The 15,800-nt window shown below is 44.7% G+C and overlaps 1 protein-coding gene across 1 annotated transcript in view; it reads right to left on the reverse strand.

Annotated features, from left to right (window-relative positions):
- The window catches only part of LOC126456858 (cyclin-dependent kinase 5 activator 1), a 301,126-nt gene extending 297,887 nt beyond the window's left edge, over positions 1-3,239 (reverse strand). The window contains exons 1-2 of the mRNA XM_050092671.1: positions 2,913-3,239; positions 1,963-2,831 (exon numbers count right to left, since the gene is read on the reverse strand). Of these exons, the coding sequence (XP_049948628.1) occupies positions 1,963-2,831; positions 2,913-2,970 (927 nt within the window). The 5' untranslated portion in view covers positions 2,971-3,239. The remainder of the gene's footprint in view (positions 1-1,962; positions 2,832-2,912) is intronic.
- Between the last annotated feature and the right edge of the window lie 12,561 nt (positions 3,240-15,800).

Below are 15,800 nucleotides of genomic sequence, written 5' to 3' on the forward strand. Positions count from 1 at the left end.
CTGACATTGCTACTTCAAAGTAGACAATGTAGTTACTTGGATAAGAGAAAACAGTGATACCAATAAGTGAGTCGTAGAAGCTGCATCAAATTAGTAGACTTGCACCAGTTTTACCCCGCCTTTCGTGTGAAATATTTATAAAACAATCGCGAACCTTATTATGAGTGAGTTGAAATATGAAAGCGGAAAGAATTTGAATTATGCAGCCAACGAAGCGAGTGATAACAAGTATAGAAGACACGATTAGGGTGCGAGCATACAGTATGTAGACAGTTCTGCAGAGAGTCCACAAGGAAGCGAAGGTACAAAACCATCAGTGTTGATCTCCCTGTAGCATCGTAAGCCTCCAGCAAGTTTTAGCTGTCATTGCATCTCTACTATTTTCTGGCTATCACATACGAAACTAAACCGAAACGATACTTTTTACTGTGTAGGTAAAAAAATGACCGCTACGTTGACATAAATCTGCTGTTTCTATAAAGAAAATTTAGCTGAAAATTTAGCAAGTGTCACTTGCTGAACTAGGAAAATGGTTCACAGCATCTCACACTAATTGTTTACATGCTTACAGTGGTATTGTGTACAGGGTTAAGCTTACCACCACTTAACACGAACCTCCTGTTATGCTTCCGCAACTTGCGCACGAAGAGAAGCATTATCACTGATATCTCATTTAAACCATCAGTTTGACACAAAACCATAGAACTGTTTCTGATGGATATGAAGGCAAATGAACGCAGAGCCCGTTGAGATGATCCGTACATAACTATCCACTGAGTGTCTAAGGTTAAAGCAGAGTTATCTTACGTTAAGTAGAAGGTCATCCACCTAAACTCTGTTTTTACAGGAAAGTAGGAGAGACGTGCTGACAAATGGGAAGTGGTGATGGCGGTTCGTGAGTCATGCGTGGGTGGCTCAGTCAGTAAGAGCATTTCCTGTGAAAGCCAATTTCCTTATGTGGCTCACTATTTTAATCCGCCAGTAAGTTCCTCGTACGGCAGTTCATGAACTTTCAAGAGTTAACTGAAACACAGATGGAAGTGATATGGTAATACTGACTGACCTACAGGTAGGAAGGCAAGCATTTACGCAACTGTGTTGAGGTAATTTTCTTTCTTATTTTTGGGCAAGGAATCTATAGGTAAAAATTGACACACATGCTTGGAATGACATGGGGTTTTAATAAAAGACACACACACACACACACACACACACACACACATATATATATATACACGCGTGAAAGGTCTCTTGTGCGCGTCGTTTGGTGATGATCGTGTGCTCAGCCACCACTTTCGTCATGCTTGGCCTCCCAGGTCCCCAGACCTCAGTCCGTGCGATTATTGGCTTTGGAGTTACCTGAAGTTGCAAGTGTATCGTGATCGATCGACATCTCTAGGGATGCTGAAAGACGACATCCGACGACAATACCTCACCATGACTCCGGACATGCTTTCAGTGCAGTTCACAACATTATTCCTCGACTGCAGCTAATGTTGAGGAATGATGGTGGACATATTGATTCCTGTAAAGAACATCATCTTTGTTTTGTCTTACTTTGTTAAGCTAATTTTTGCTATTCTGATCAGATGAAGCCCCATCCTTCGAACATTTTTTGAACGTTACTATGTTTTCGGTTCTAATAAAACCCCATGTCATTCCAAGCATGTGTGTCAATTTGTACCTCACTATTTACATGATTCTGTGATTTATTCAGTTTTCAAATTTATACTGACTTATTGATCACCCGGTAGAATGTTTGTTGTTCCTTACTTTGGCACCTGTGTTAAGGTAATTTTGTTTCTTATTTTTGGGTAAGGAATCCATAGGTAAGTGTTGGTCACTATTTTAGATGCCCCTTGTAGAGCGTTTGTTGTTCCTTACTTTGGCAGTAAGGGCGCACTGAAACGGTACCGAAATGTGATTCGCGCGAAGCGCTGCAACTGAGCGGAGGCGACTAACCTGCCATCCCTGCAGCAGGAGGCTGCGGTCCACGGTTCGCAGCCACATGACGGCGTCGCCAGCCTGGAAGTCCTTGAGCCGGTAGCACTTATTGTGCAGGTAGATGCCCAGGCACTTGAGCAGCTCCGACGTGGAGGCCTGGATGACCGTCTTCTTTGGGACAGGCTGGTGCTGGTGGTGGTGGTGTTGGTGGTGGCTGTGGTGGTGGTGGTGCGGCGGCCCGGGAGGCTGTGGCGCGGGAGCCGCCGACCCGCCGAGCAGTGCCGCCTTGGGGCCCAGCTTCTCGCACACCTGCTGGCTGTTGTTGTTGACGTTGTTGGCGCGCACGGCGTCCGCCGCGGTGCTCGTGCCCGTGCTGGTCGTCGTGGTGAGCGACGGCCGCGGCTGCAAGCTGCTGCCTTCGCTCAGGGTCTTCACCGGAGGGTTGTAGTAGCAGGTGATGCCCGCCGCCTTCTGGAGGTTCTTGTTCTTGTCCACCACCAGCGGGTGGATATTGTCCACCAGCGGTTGCCGGAAAGCTGTCAAGTTCTTGTTCTTATTGTCCAGCTTTTTCTTGTTATTGTTTGTGGTGGAGAACCGCTTCCAGCTGAGCGCGTTGATGAAGAGCGAGTGCTTTTTGAAGTTCTTCTCGAGGGCGTTCTTCTCGGAGATGATGCGCGCGTTCTCATTGTTGTTGATGTGGTTGTGGTTGGTGGTGGCGTTGGCGTTGCCGTTGGGCAGCGAGCCGACGATGGGCGTCGGGTTGTCGCCGTTGTTGTTGCCGCCGCCGGTCTTGTTCTCGCGGTTCTTGGCGTTGTTGAGCTGCTCGTAGCTGTAGTTGTTGAGCGTGAAGTCGGTGACGGAGCCGGCGTTGTTGACGGTACAGCCGCCTCCGCCGCCCCCGCCGCCGCCGCCGCCGCCCATGCTGCCGCCCATGCTGCCGCCGCCGCCGCCGCCCCCGCCTATCGAACCGGTGCTCGAGTAGACTGGGCGGCGCTCTCGCGGGCTGAAGCTGAGAACGGTGCCCATGAGCGCGTCGCCGCCGCTGCTGCTGAGGCGCTGCCCCTCCGCGTAGCCCCACACCACCTGCCGCAGGTAGTGGAGCACCAGCTTGCCGGCCGTCTGCAGCCCGTCAGCACCGGCGGCCCTGGCGCTGGCCGCGCATCCTTCCGCACCGCCGCTGCTGCTCTCTGTCCCCCGCGGGGCCGGGGAGCGCGCTGTCCGCCTCCAAAAGCCCGGCACTGTCAGCTCTGTTGCGGAACGCCACTCCCGAGTCGACAGCGTGAGCGCGTCTCGCAGGGCGGCTCGCAGAGTACTGGCCGCCGGCGCCGCCGCCACCCCCTCGTCGCAGCGCAGCGCCGCCCCCTCCCCTCCCCGCCCCTCCCCTCCGCGCCCTAAGCCGCTGCCCCTGCAGACCCCGCTACCGGCGGCGCCGGGCTCACCCTTCCCTTCTGCCGCTCGCCCATTGGCCGCCCGCTCGTCACGTGACTGCTCTGCGTCTGCCGCACCCCCGCACGCGCGTCGCAGTTACTCGATACTCGGCTGGCTTCGGCCTCGTATCGGCGCTCGACCGGCGCCCATTTTGCGCCGTCGTACCTGTACCGCTCGCAGTCGGCGCCGCTCACTTCGCATTTGCCCTTTAATACTAGCGTTGGCGTACGTTTGTTTAGCTCTTGGTGCAGCTCCGAATGTACAGGGAAAATAACTGTTCGAGTGGTGTTCGCGTGCTATATATGTTCCGAAACTGAAATTTACTATGAATTGGAGGTTAGCTCTTCACAGAGACTGGACATACTGCCTAATAATAACACAGTGATAATCGAAAAACACAACTGTTTTATTCATTTTCTAAGACCCATTTCACACAAATTGTACACGACCAATTTCACTGCTTAGGAAGTCATCATCAAATGAAGAGTGGAAATTTCAAAAGTTGAAAGTGCCATTTTTCACAATACGCGTTTTCAGTGCTACTGTGTTCTCGGTGCTCTGTTGCATGCCACTGTACCTGTTCTCACTGGAGTATCTAGTAGATAACCTTTCAGAGGGTCATTATTAAATGATGTATTGTCTTTGTGCCGAGCAGAGCTGGAATTCCATGTGGCATGCGTGAAGGTCTTCCTCCGCTTAATTAATACACAGTTTGTGTGGTAAGCAGAGTGTATGCAAGCTTTTGTTTATCTTTGAAAACCATGTTTTTAATAGAAGCAGATAGTTTGGGTTTCAAAAAAGTAAAAGAAATCCAAGAAGTGAATAGACAAATCAAGGAGTCTCTGCAAAACAGTTACAAAACAGTAAGATCTTTTGACGGTGTTGCAATGTTTTTCTTAAGAGCACAGGAAGTTCTATAATAAACATTGCAGCATTTGATCCGAAGAATGCGGTAGTGTAAGGAGCAGAAATCAATACTGCGATCATGTTTCAAGAATTCAATTTTGTTATTCTCTTCTAAATCAATGAAAAGATACGGGACGTGATTTTTGTTGATCACAGCCATACTAGTTAAAATATTATTGCTTTATTTCTTTACTTTTACTATCACAAATAAAATATAGGGCCTTTGTATTGATGACACTTAAAACAAAAACATTCTTATTGGCAATTAGAACCAGACATTTCCCTGCTGTAGTGCTGAGAACATTCTTTACAAATTATCTATTCTCTAAGTTCTCTCATAACTTAATCATTTCAGAATACCTACTCAATTTTTTTGGATACAAATAAGCTATGTACAAAAAGAAATATATTGCTTTTTGATTCTCCTGACAAATGTGAGATTTAGTACTTCGAACAATTGACATCCCACTCTTAAAAATGTGTTGTTTGAAAAGAAAAGAAACTAGATATTTAAAATAGCAGAAAACTCAATTACAAACAAAATTACTTATTCCTCCTGTCGTTGGATTAACCATCTTCGCACCACACTATTTGAACTGCACTTTTCTTTTTCCTTGTGTCTGGGATATAGCCGGTTTTTCGGCATATATCTCCTGTGGTGTTCCTAGCTCGCCTAACTGCATATTTTGTCAGTTTTTAGTTTTGGCTTTCCTTAGAAGCCCACAGCTCTTGGAGTTCATTCTTAAACGGAATGCGTTTATGGGTATCCTCCTATGTTATTCCTTCTTGTAGGTCTTTTATTACATCGGCGAGGCACGCCTGCTTAGTTTCCTTGTTGATAAAGCAACGGAAGCTCCGATTATTCTACCCTGTAGGACTCACATGAGCAATGTGGCTGCAGAAAATTGTGCTCCTCCTATGAGTGGTGCCTGTGATCTTTTCTAAATCTGTATAACCTTCATGGTTGTGTCGGCCCTTGAACTCATCATTTTCTTTGATTAAGCATAGGATTTCACTAAAGATTGGTCTTTCTTTTATTTCTAATTTCTTGATCGGACATTTTCTTTTCATAGCAAGGTATTTTGTGGCATATTGGAGCTTCGATCGTATTACTGTGAAGTAATGCCGTATTTTGCCATTAACTAATATTGAATTCTCGTTATGGACACGTTTGGTTAGTTGACATGCCGTTTTCAGTTTTCTGATTTCTTATGCAAAGGCTCTTTTCTCATAGGTGTTTGGCTATATCCACTCTCACAGATAATTAAATTGCCTTTCTTCTATCTCGAGCATTCTCTGTGGTGAACAAATGTTACGATAAAATCCGTTTTCTCGAAGGATATCCAGATTTCCGCTTTTCGTGTTTGTGCCTTTAGTTCACTGATTTGTTCTGTAACTGTGTCTAGCCAATCATACAAAACGGCGAGGTCATCTGCAAAGGCGGCTTTCATATTCATTGTCTCATACCCAAACCCGATTCCATTTTCAACACCTTCGTCATTCATTCTTCTTCGGACGACTTCCTCAAGCACATAGTTGAAAAGTAGTAGCGAGAGTCAATCTCTTTGCCTTGCCCCGGATCTGCTTTCAAAAGCAACCGAAATCTTTCCCATACTTCCGTTTGGAGGTTGTGTGAATTCTTTGAGCATTTTGAGAAGAGTTATTCCGTCAGTTCACTCATAAGCCTTTTCGAAATCTGTGAATTTATCTCCTTTAAATTACAGGTAAGAGAGGACACATTTAAGATTCGTTGTCTGTTCAGCACATGAAAGTCACTTCCTGAACTGTCCTTGCTATTCAGAACTATAGGCACTTGAATTTGTTCCACAGTAACTCAACATGAGTTACTACGTCACAGATTCCAGTTAGTATGCTTATGTAACGATGTTAATTTGATTTTTAATCTGTTACCCTACTATTTTACAAACCCCACCCCCGTTTTTCTTGCTTTTTAAACACAATATCTTATGATGACTCAATAAGAAATCGAAACCAGTTATCATGCTCAGTCAGCTCCAATGACAAATGCTGCAAGAAGGCGTTCCGCATGGTTGTGTGATATATTGTTAAAGTTCCGAGAAGAGTCAACTAATGTATAGCCTTATCCTACGTACATCTCACGAAAAGACAAGTGAGATACGAGAGATTCGAGCTCGAACACAGGCTTACCAACAATGGTTATTCCCGCGAACCATTCGCGATCGGAACACGTAAGGATGGAAGTTAGAATGATACCCTCTTGCGGAGTACAGGTGTACATGTAGATGTGGATCATACTATTTGTGTGCCCAGCAGACTTTTTGTTTCTCACAATCCAAACGTGATTGGTAGTATTTTATCATCTCGAGTTACCGCTTCCCTTAATTTAAAAATTCATATTACTCATAAATTTGGTTGCTCAAGAATAGATTGGAAAAGATGAATTTTCATAACTAGTAGACTACTTTCATAAATTGCTTACTGTTTTCTCATATGCTTTACTATTCTTGCTTCAGATTATATGTTATTATCGCAGAAGCTTACAGCATTTACAATGAAGGATAGCACAGCAGCAGAACATGTAGATGTGTTCTGCCAAAGAGAGAGGTAACTATCTTTAGGGGGAGAATGTAATTTTAGCTACAATTACAACAGAACAACTAAAAAAAATTATATCTGTTGCTTCATACACTGCACTTTCCACTGACATCAAGATGACACACTAAATAATTATAAGATGCTCGATGCATCAAGGGTAAACGTGTCACCAGCTTCCAAATTGATCTGTAGATACGAGTCCATAATAATGGGGAACAGTCATTGAAATTGGTAGAACAGTTCTGAAAAATGTTTGGGTACTAAATCTTCGAAGGCCTGCTATTCCATGAAAGAAGTTTTTAACTAATTATTAATTCAGGATCCCGCAAAGACAGAAAAATACCATATCCTGGAAAAATTTAGAACTTTGACACGACTTTTATTGCTTTAAGTGGTATACCATTCGCGTAACCAGCAAACTCTAACCTCTCTATTACAACAGCTTCTGGGGCTTTGGTCGTAGAGTACAGGCGACGTTTCGATGAAAATAACAGGAAAGTATAAGGCGTAGCAGGCACCCTGCACCAAACCGTTGGAAATCCGAGAAGGTTTTATATTAGCAGAATCCCTCGTAACCTCCATCTATATATTACTCTCTCGTTTTATCCTTTTATTTCTAACCGTAAGTCACTTTGACTCCTGTGGGAAATATTAAGGAAAAATAAATAACTTCAGTGAATCCAGAATGAGATTTTTCACTCTTCAGCGGAGTGTGCGCTGATAAGAAACTTCCTGGCAGATTAAAACTGTGTGCCGGACCGAGACTCGAACTAGGGGACCTATGCCTTTCGTGGGCGCTTGCCTGCCAAAGGCAAAGGTCCCGAGTTCGAGTCTCGGTCCGGCACACAGTTTTAATCCGCCAGGAAGTTTCAAATGGTTCAAATCGCTCTGTGCACTATGGGACATAACATCTGAGGTCATCAGTCCCCTAGAACTTAGAACTACTTAAACCTAACTAACCTAAGGACATCACATACAACCATGCCCGAGGCAGGATTCGAACCCTCGACCGTAGCAGTCGCGCGGTTCCGGACTGAAGCGCCTAGAACCGCTCGGCCACCGCGGCCGGCTGAAGTTTCGTATCAGCGCACACTCCGCTGCAGAGTGAACATCTCATTCTGGAAACATCCGCAAGGCCGTGGCTAAGCAATGTTTCCGCAATATCCTTTCTTTCAGGAGTGCTAGTTCTGCAAGCTTCTGTAAAAAAAATGGCTCTGAGCACTATGGGACTCAACTGCTGTGGTCGTAAGTCCCCGAGAACTTAGAACTACTTAAACCTAACTAACCTAAGGGCATCACACACATCCATGCCCGAGGCAGGATTCGAACCTGCGACCGTAGCGGTCGTGCGGTTCCAGACTGTAGCGCCTTTAACCGCTCGGCCACTCCGGCCGGCAAGCTTCTGTAAAGTTTGGAAGGTAGGAGACGAGGTACTGGCAGAAGTAAAGCTGTGAGGACGGGGCGTGAGCCGTGCTTGGGTAGCTCAGATAGTAATGCAGTTGCCCGCGAAAGGCAAAGGTCCCGAATTCGAGTCTCCGTCCGGCACACAGTTTTAATCTGCCAGCAAGTTTCATCTTCAATGAATATTTATGGTTTAAATGTAGTTGACATTTATCCGCGCCGAGTATGCTAGTGCAGAGTTTAATACCATGATCTTTCAGTAGATGACAGTTAGATCAGAAACTGGCCGGATAAAAAATTAGTAATCTTCCTTAAGAGCACAGTGTTCTCTTTAAAACATTGTAGATGGCGTGGAACTGGCACCACGCTGTCATATGATACTCCACTGCTGACGTTAAGTCATGGCAGTGAAGTGAGTAAGTAGGTTGCATGGAATTAGCTTGGTTGACGTGGAGAGGAAACAGACTGGCAGAAAGGATCTATCGTGTTTGGACGTGATCAAGCCAACCAGTGAATACATTGTGTGATTTCCTCGTGTATCAAACACAACTTGCGCCGAGAATTACCCCGTAAAATGGTGAGCTGGTTCTGCAGAAAGTGTCTCCATTTCTTTCTCTAAGCTGATCTCAGGCTCTTAACAAAAAATGACTAGCTTAGAGAAGGAAACGGCAACACTTTTTTGCAGGACCCGCACGATCATTTTGCAGCACAGTGATCGGGCGCATATGGTGCAAATTGTCTCTGATTTGTTCTAACGGTGGGGCTGAGGAATATTGTACCACTCACCGCATTTTCCAGACTTAAGCTCTTATGATTTCAACTTGATTCCTAAATCGAAGGCCGGCCTGTGTGACCGTGCGGTTCTAGGCGCTTCAGTCTGGAACCGCGTGACCGCTGCGGTCGCAGGTTCCAATGCTGCCTCGGGCATGGATGTGTGTGATGTCCTTAGGTTAGTTAGGTTTAAGTAGTTCTAGGGGACTGATGACCACAGATGTTAAGTCCCGTAGTGCTCAGAGCCATTTGAACAATTTGAAATGGGAGGAAAACGCTTCATGCTATTTACTTTATAACGGTTATACAGATTAGTCGGACAATAGACGGCTCGGCTTGAACTACAGGATCTAGTCACATCAATGTGGCAACCTCGAAAAAGCCTGAATAACCACCTTTTGCATTGCGGACTTCTTCCAGACGTGCAGGAAGAAAGTCAGTGAGGTTCTGGAAGATATCAACAGGGATGAGGAGCCATGAAGTCGGCTTCATTGTCGTGGCCAGGAGTGCAAAGGGTTCTCGGTTGAGCATCCACGGCGCGTACAGCCCGTCCGAGATGGTCCCACAGATTCCCGACTGGGCTTAAATCCTGGGAATTGGATGGCCAGGGGAGTACGGCAAATTCATTCTGATCCTCTTCGAACCATGCACGTATACCGAGAGCTGCGTGACATGTTGCATTGTCCTGCTGGTAGATGGCATCGAGCCGGGGGAAAAACAAACTGCGTGTAAGAGTAGACATGCTCCCTAAGGATAGCTGAATACTTATGTTGATGCATTGTGCCTTCCGGAATGACTAGATCACCAAGGGAACGCCAGGAAAACATGCCCCAGACCATAAGGCTCCCTCATTCGGCATGGGCAGATCCGACAATTGATGCAGGGTGTCTGCTTTCAGGCTTTTCACGCAAAACGCGCCAATGGCTATCTGTTAAACTGAGCATAAAATGTGATTCATCTGAAAAGGCTACCTGTGGCCACTCAGTGGACGCCCACCTGGCCCATACGCAGCAACATTCGCTGAACGGTCGCTTAGGAGACAATGTTGGTAGCCCCTTGGTTCATGTGGGCGGTCAGTTGCTCAACTGTTGCAAGTCTCTTCGCCCTTTCACATCTCTGCAACCACCCTACTCCCCCGTCATTTATGGCCCACGGGACACCACAATTTCCGTGGCACAAATTTTGGATAGCGCCATTTGGTCATGCACGTATACTTTAACCGCAGTACCACGCGAACAGTTTACAAAACAAGTCGTTTCGGAAAATCTTCCACTCTTGGTTCGAAAGCCAATGATCACGCCCTTTTCGACGTCGGATAAATCGCTCCTTTTCTGCATTACGACAACGACTGCACTGTTGACAGCGTCCCCCTTTCCCCCCGCCCCCCCCCCCCCCCTCCGGCAAGTTTTATTTACTGTCCTTGCTAGTCGTGCCAGTGCCTTATGTAGGTGGTTGTTGCTTGTTGACGTGGAACGTAGGCATTAATAAGACTCGATCGTGTATCAACACAATTGGAATTGCTAAGGATATCCTACGACTCCCACGTCGCTGGCATGGGGTTACACACAATGCTGATGTCTACTCTGGGGCACATTAAATCTTTGAAACACGTCTATTATTAGTTGAAAACAGTCTTGGTTGCAATTTTAGTTTTTTTTTATTTATCACCTAAGCGTTTCATCTTATTTAGGCATCTTCAGGCTGATCTTGTTTGGTATTTCATAGGACGATCCTTTAGACAATGTAGCTAATGGGCGTCGTCGAGTACATCAGGCCAATATCGCCTTCGTTAACCCCAGTAAATACTTTCTAGATGGACGTGAGTATTTACTGAGGTTAGCGAAGGCGAAGTTGGCCTGATGTACTGGACGACGCCTTTTAGCTACACTGTCTAAAGGATCGTCCTATGAAATACCAAATTAAGATCAACCTGAAGATGCCTAAATAAGGTGAAACGCTTAGTTGATAAATAAAAAATTTAAAATTGCAACCAAGACTGGTTTCAACCAATACTATTAAACACTGGTTGTTGATTCATGCCACAGATAGATAGGAAGAATTTCTAATACAGTTATATATTTTGTCTAAGCTGTGAATAAATGAATAAATTTTTGCACTATTAAAGATCTAATCACGAGGAAGAACGGTCCAATGAATCTTTGTGAACTCTTTTCGGGTGTGTAGAGTTATTTAAGGCCTCGCTTTGTCATGGAGCATCGAGGTGTTCGATTGTGAGAAGTCAGTCACCTCGAATGAGAGTGTCCGCACGTTCCAACATTGCAGGAGTCACGGCTGAGTGAGGTAGACCGGCACGCGCGAGATCGGACAGTATGCACGACCTTGTTGCGATTATGACAGACGCCGACTCGCCTCACAACTCACCGTGCTTTTGCGCATTGCTAGGTGTGCATAGACATGCTTCAAGCGTCCACGAATATCTGCGATGTTCTGGTTTTTCGCTAAACGAAACTAAGTAACACCTCTTTGCTTGGAACGCACGTCCGTCACTGACGCCATTTTCAAGGCTATGCACATCGGAACTTTATGATATAGAGGTCCCACAACAAATTCCGCTTTTTTCTACCGAAGTTGGCCGAGAAAAAAGCGTTGCATTACTTGTTTAACGTCCATCATGTTACAATGTACACATGTTTAAAAATGACGACTGTACATCAAGGAGATTATGGCTTCGCTGCAACAACTGCGACCACGAACTCGCTAGGTTGGTATCTAATGACGTCAAGACTTGTCCGCGAAGCAGGATAAGCGCAGTGGGGCGGAGTCGAACACAGAGAGCGTTAACCGGTGCAAACCGAGCCGTCTGCGCCTGCCACTTGTGCGGGTTCGGCGGAAGCCTCGCGCGCGATGGGCTCTCCACGCCGGCCTCCAGCACGTGTCTGCTGACCGCACTGCAAAACCATTGCGATACGCCGGTTGTACTTGGCAGAAATCCTCAAGAGAAAATGATAGCCGTGCAACGTTTATTTCGCAGTATGTACCAGTAGAACACAGAATGAAGACCCGTGTCATAGTACAATGGAGCATAGCATAAACAAATGTCTAGTAGAGAGACAGGGTAATGGGAATACTTTAGCGAAACTCTAAGCTCACTTGTACGTAAGTTCCACAAGCATACTGTCATTTTCACGGGCGACTTCAATCATTCAATGGACATTTGTGCCAGCAATCCGACGGTCTCGCTATGGGAAATCCGTTAGCTCACTCATATTTTCATCAACTCCTTAGAAGAAAAATTTTTTAATTGTTTTCCAGCTGCGTCATTAGGCAATCTTTTTTATTCCAGGTACGTTGACGATATTCTGATCATCTACAAAGACCCGCTGACGGTGTTGATCGTATCTTTAACCTAGTCAAAAATCTTCATGAGAAAATTTCGTTCACGAATTTGAAAATGAGGCCCGTCGATTAAACTTCCTTGACTTGACGCTTACCATAGAAAAAAAAAAAAAAATTCTTTAAATATTTTTCGTAAAGTAACATTGTAAGACGTGTATATTTCTATTGTCTATTGTCAAATCACAATTTATGAAAGATGTTTATATTTTATTAATAGGATTAAGTAGGAATAATTAATATTTCTCATGTTGGAAATAATTGTGGTAGCAGGGAATGTCTGCACCAAAGTATTGTTGGCAAGAGAGACCGCAAATTGATATAATTTTAAAAAGGGCGGAAGAGACCGCGTATGGATACATTTTAAGAATAGAGCGGGAAAGACCGCGCATTGATACATTTTGTAATGGTAGCAGGGATTGTCTGCACCAGAAAGCATTGTTGGCAGGAGAGACCGCACTTTAGCGTTCTTAGAAAGTCAGTCCTCAATTATCTGCTTGACGTATTTCAATCTCTGTCTTCCTCTACAGTTTTTGCCCTCTACAGCTCCCTCTAGTACCATGGAAGTCATTCCCTCATGTCTTAGCAGATGTCCTATCATCCTGTCCCTTCTCCTTATCAGTGTTTTACACATATTACTTTCCTCTCCGATTCTGCGTAGAACCTCCTCATTCCTTACCTTATCAGTCCACCTAATTTTCAACATTCGTCTATAGCACCACATCTCAAATGCTTCGATTCTCTTCTGTTCCGGTTTTCCCACAGTCCATGTTTCACTACCATACAATGCTGTACCCCAGACGTACATCCTCAGAAATTTCTTCCTCAAATTAAGGCTGGTATTTGATATTAGTAGACTTCTCTTGGCCAGAAATGCCTTTTTTGCCATAGCGAGTCTGCTTTTGATGTCCTCCTTGCTCCGTCCGTCATTGGTTATTTTACTGCCTAGGTAGCAGAATTCCTTAACTTCATTGACTTCGTGACCATCAATCCTGATGTTAAGTTTCTCGCTGTTCTCATTTCTACTACTTCTCATTACCTTCGTCTTTCTTCGATTTACTCTCAAACCATACTGTGTACTCATTAGACTATTCATTCCGTTCAGCAGATCATTTAATTCTTCTTCACTTTCACTCAGGATAGCAATGTCATCAGCGAATCGTATCATTGATATCCTTTCACCTTGTATTTTAATTCCACTCCTGAAACTTTCTTTTATTTCCATCATTGCTTCCTCGATGTACAGATAGAAGAGTAAGGGCGAAAGGCTACAGCCTTGCCTTACACCCTTCTTAATACCAGCACTTCGTTCTTGATCGTCCACTCTTATTATTCCCTCTTGGTTGTTGTACATATTGTATATGACCCGTCTCTCCCTATAGCTTACCCCTACTTTTTTCAGAATCTCGAACAGCTTGCACCATTTTATATTGTAGAACGCTTTTTCCAGGTCGACAAATCCTATGAAAGTGTCTTGATTTTTCTTTGGCCTTGCTTCCATTATTAGCCGTAACGTCAGAATTGCCTCTCTCGTCCCTTTACTTTTCCTAAAGCCGAACTGATCGTCACCTAGCGCATTCTCAATTTTCTTTTCCATTCTTCTGTATATTATTCTTGCAAGCAGCTTCGATGCGTAAGCTGTTAAGCTGATTGTGCGATAATTCTCGCACTTGTCAGCTCTTGCCCTCTTCGGAACTGTGTGGATGATGCTTTTCCGAAAGTCAGATGGTATATCGCCAGACTCATATATTTTACACACCAACGTGAATAGTCGTTTTGTTGCCACTTCCCCCAATGATTTTAGAAATTCTGATGGAATGTTATCTATCCCTTCTGCCTTATTTGACCGTAAGTCCTCCAAAGCTCTTTTAAATTCCGATTCTAATAAAAATGGTTCAAATGGCTCTGAGCACTATAGGACTTAACATCTATGGTCATCAGTCCCCTAGAACTTAGAACTACTTAAACCTAGCTAACCTAAGGACATCACACAACACCCAGTCATCACGAGGCAGAGAAACCGATTCTAATACTGGATCCCCTATCTCTTCTAAATCGACTCCTGTTTCTTCTTCTATCACATCAGACAAACCTTCACCCTCATAGAGGCTTTCAATGTATTCTTTCCACCTATCTGCTCTCTCCTCTGCATTTAACAGTGGAATTTCCGTTGCACTGTTAATGTTACCACCGTTGCTTTTAATGTCACCAAAGATTGTTTTGACTTTCCTGTATGCTGAGTCTGTCCTTCCGACAATCATATCTTTTTCGATGTCTTCACATTTTTCCTGCAGCCATTTCGTCTTAGCTTCCCTGCACTTCCTATTTATTTCATTCCTCAGCGACTAGTATTTCTGTATTCCTGATTTTCCCGGAACATGTTTGTACTTCCTCTTTTCATCAATCAACTGAAGTATTTCTTCTATTACCCATGGTTTCTTCGCAGCTACCTTCTTTGTACCTATGTTTTCCTTCCCAACTTCTGTGATGGCCCTTTTTAGAGATGTCCATTCCTCTTCAACTGTACTGCCTACTGCGCTATTCCTTATTGCTGTATCTATAGCGTTAGAGAACTTCAAACGTATCTCGTCATTCCTTAGTACTTCCGTATCCCACTTCTTTGCGTATTGATTCTTCCTGACTAATGTCTTGAACTTCAGCCTACTCTTCATCACTACTATATTGTGATCTGAGTATATATCTGCTCCTGGGTACGCCTTACAATCCAGTATCTGATTTTGGAATCTCTGTCTGACCATGATGTAATCCAATTGAAATCTTCCCGTATCTCCCGGCCTTTTCCAAGTATACCTCCTCCTCATTCCTTGACCCAAGCCCATATTCTCCTGTGACCTTTTCTTCTACTCCTTCCCCTACAACTGCATTCCAGTCGCCCATGACTATTAGATTGTCGTCCCCCCTTACATACTGCATTACCCTTTCAATATCCTCTTACACTTTCTCTATCTGTTCATCTTCAGCTTGCGACGTCGGCATGTATACGTGAACTATCGTTGTCGGTGTTGGTCTGCTGTCGATTCTGATTAGAACAACCCAGTCACTGAACTGTTCACAGTAACACACCCTCTGCCCTACGTTCCTATTCATAACGAATCCTACACCTGTTATACCATTTTCTGATGCTGTTGATATTACCCGATACTCATCTGACCAGAAATCCTTGGCTTCCTTCCACTTCACTTCACTGACCCCTACTATATCTAGATTGAGCCTTTGCATTTCCCTTTTCAGATTTTCTAGTTTCCCTACCACTTTCAAGCTTCTGACATTCCACGCCCCGACTCGTAGAACGTTATCCTTTCGTTGATTATTCAATCATTTCTCATGGTAACCTCCCCCTTGGCAGTCCCCTCCCGGAGATCCGAATGGGGGACTATTCCGGAATCTTTTGCCAATGG

Source organism: Schistocerca serialis, chromosome 2 (assembly GCF_023864345.2).
Source record: "Schistocerca serialis cubense isolate TAMUIC-IGC-003099 chromosome 2, iqSchSeri2.2, whole genome shotgun sequence".
NCBI lineage: Eukaryota > Metazoa > Arthropoda > Insecta > Orthoptera > Acrididae > Schistocerca > Schistocerca serialis.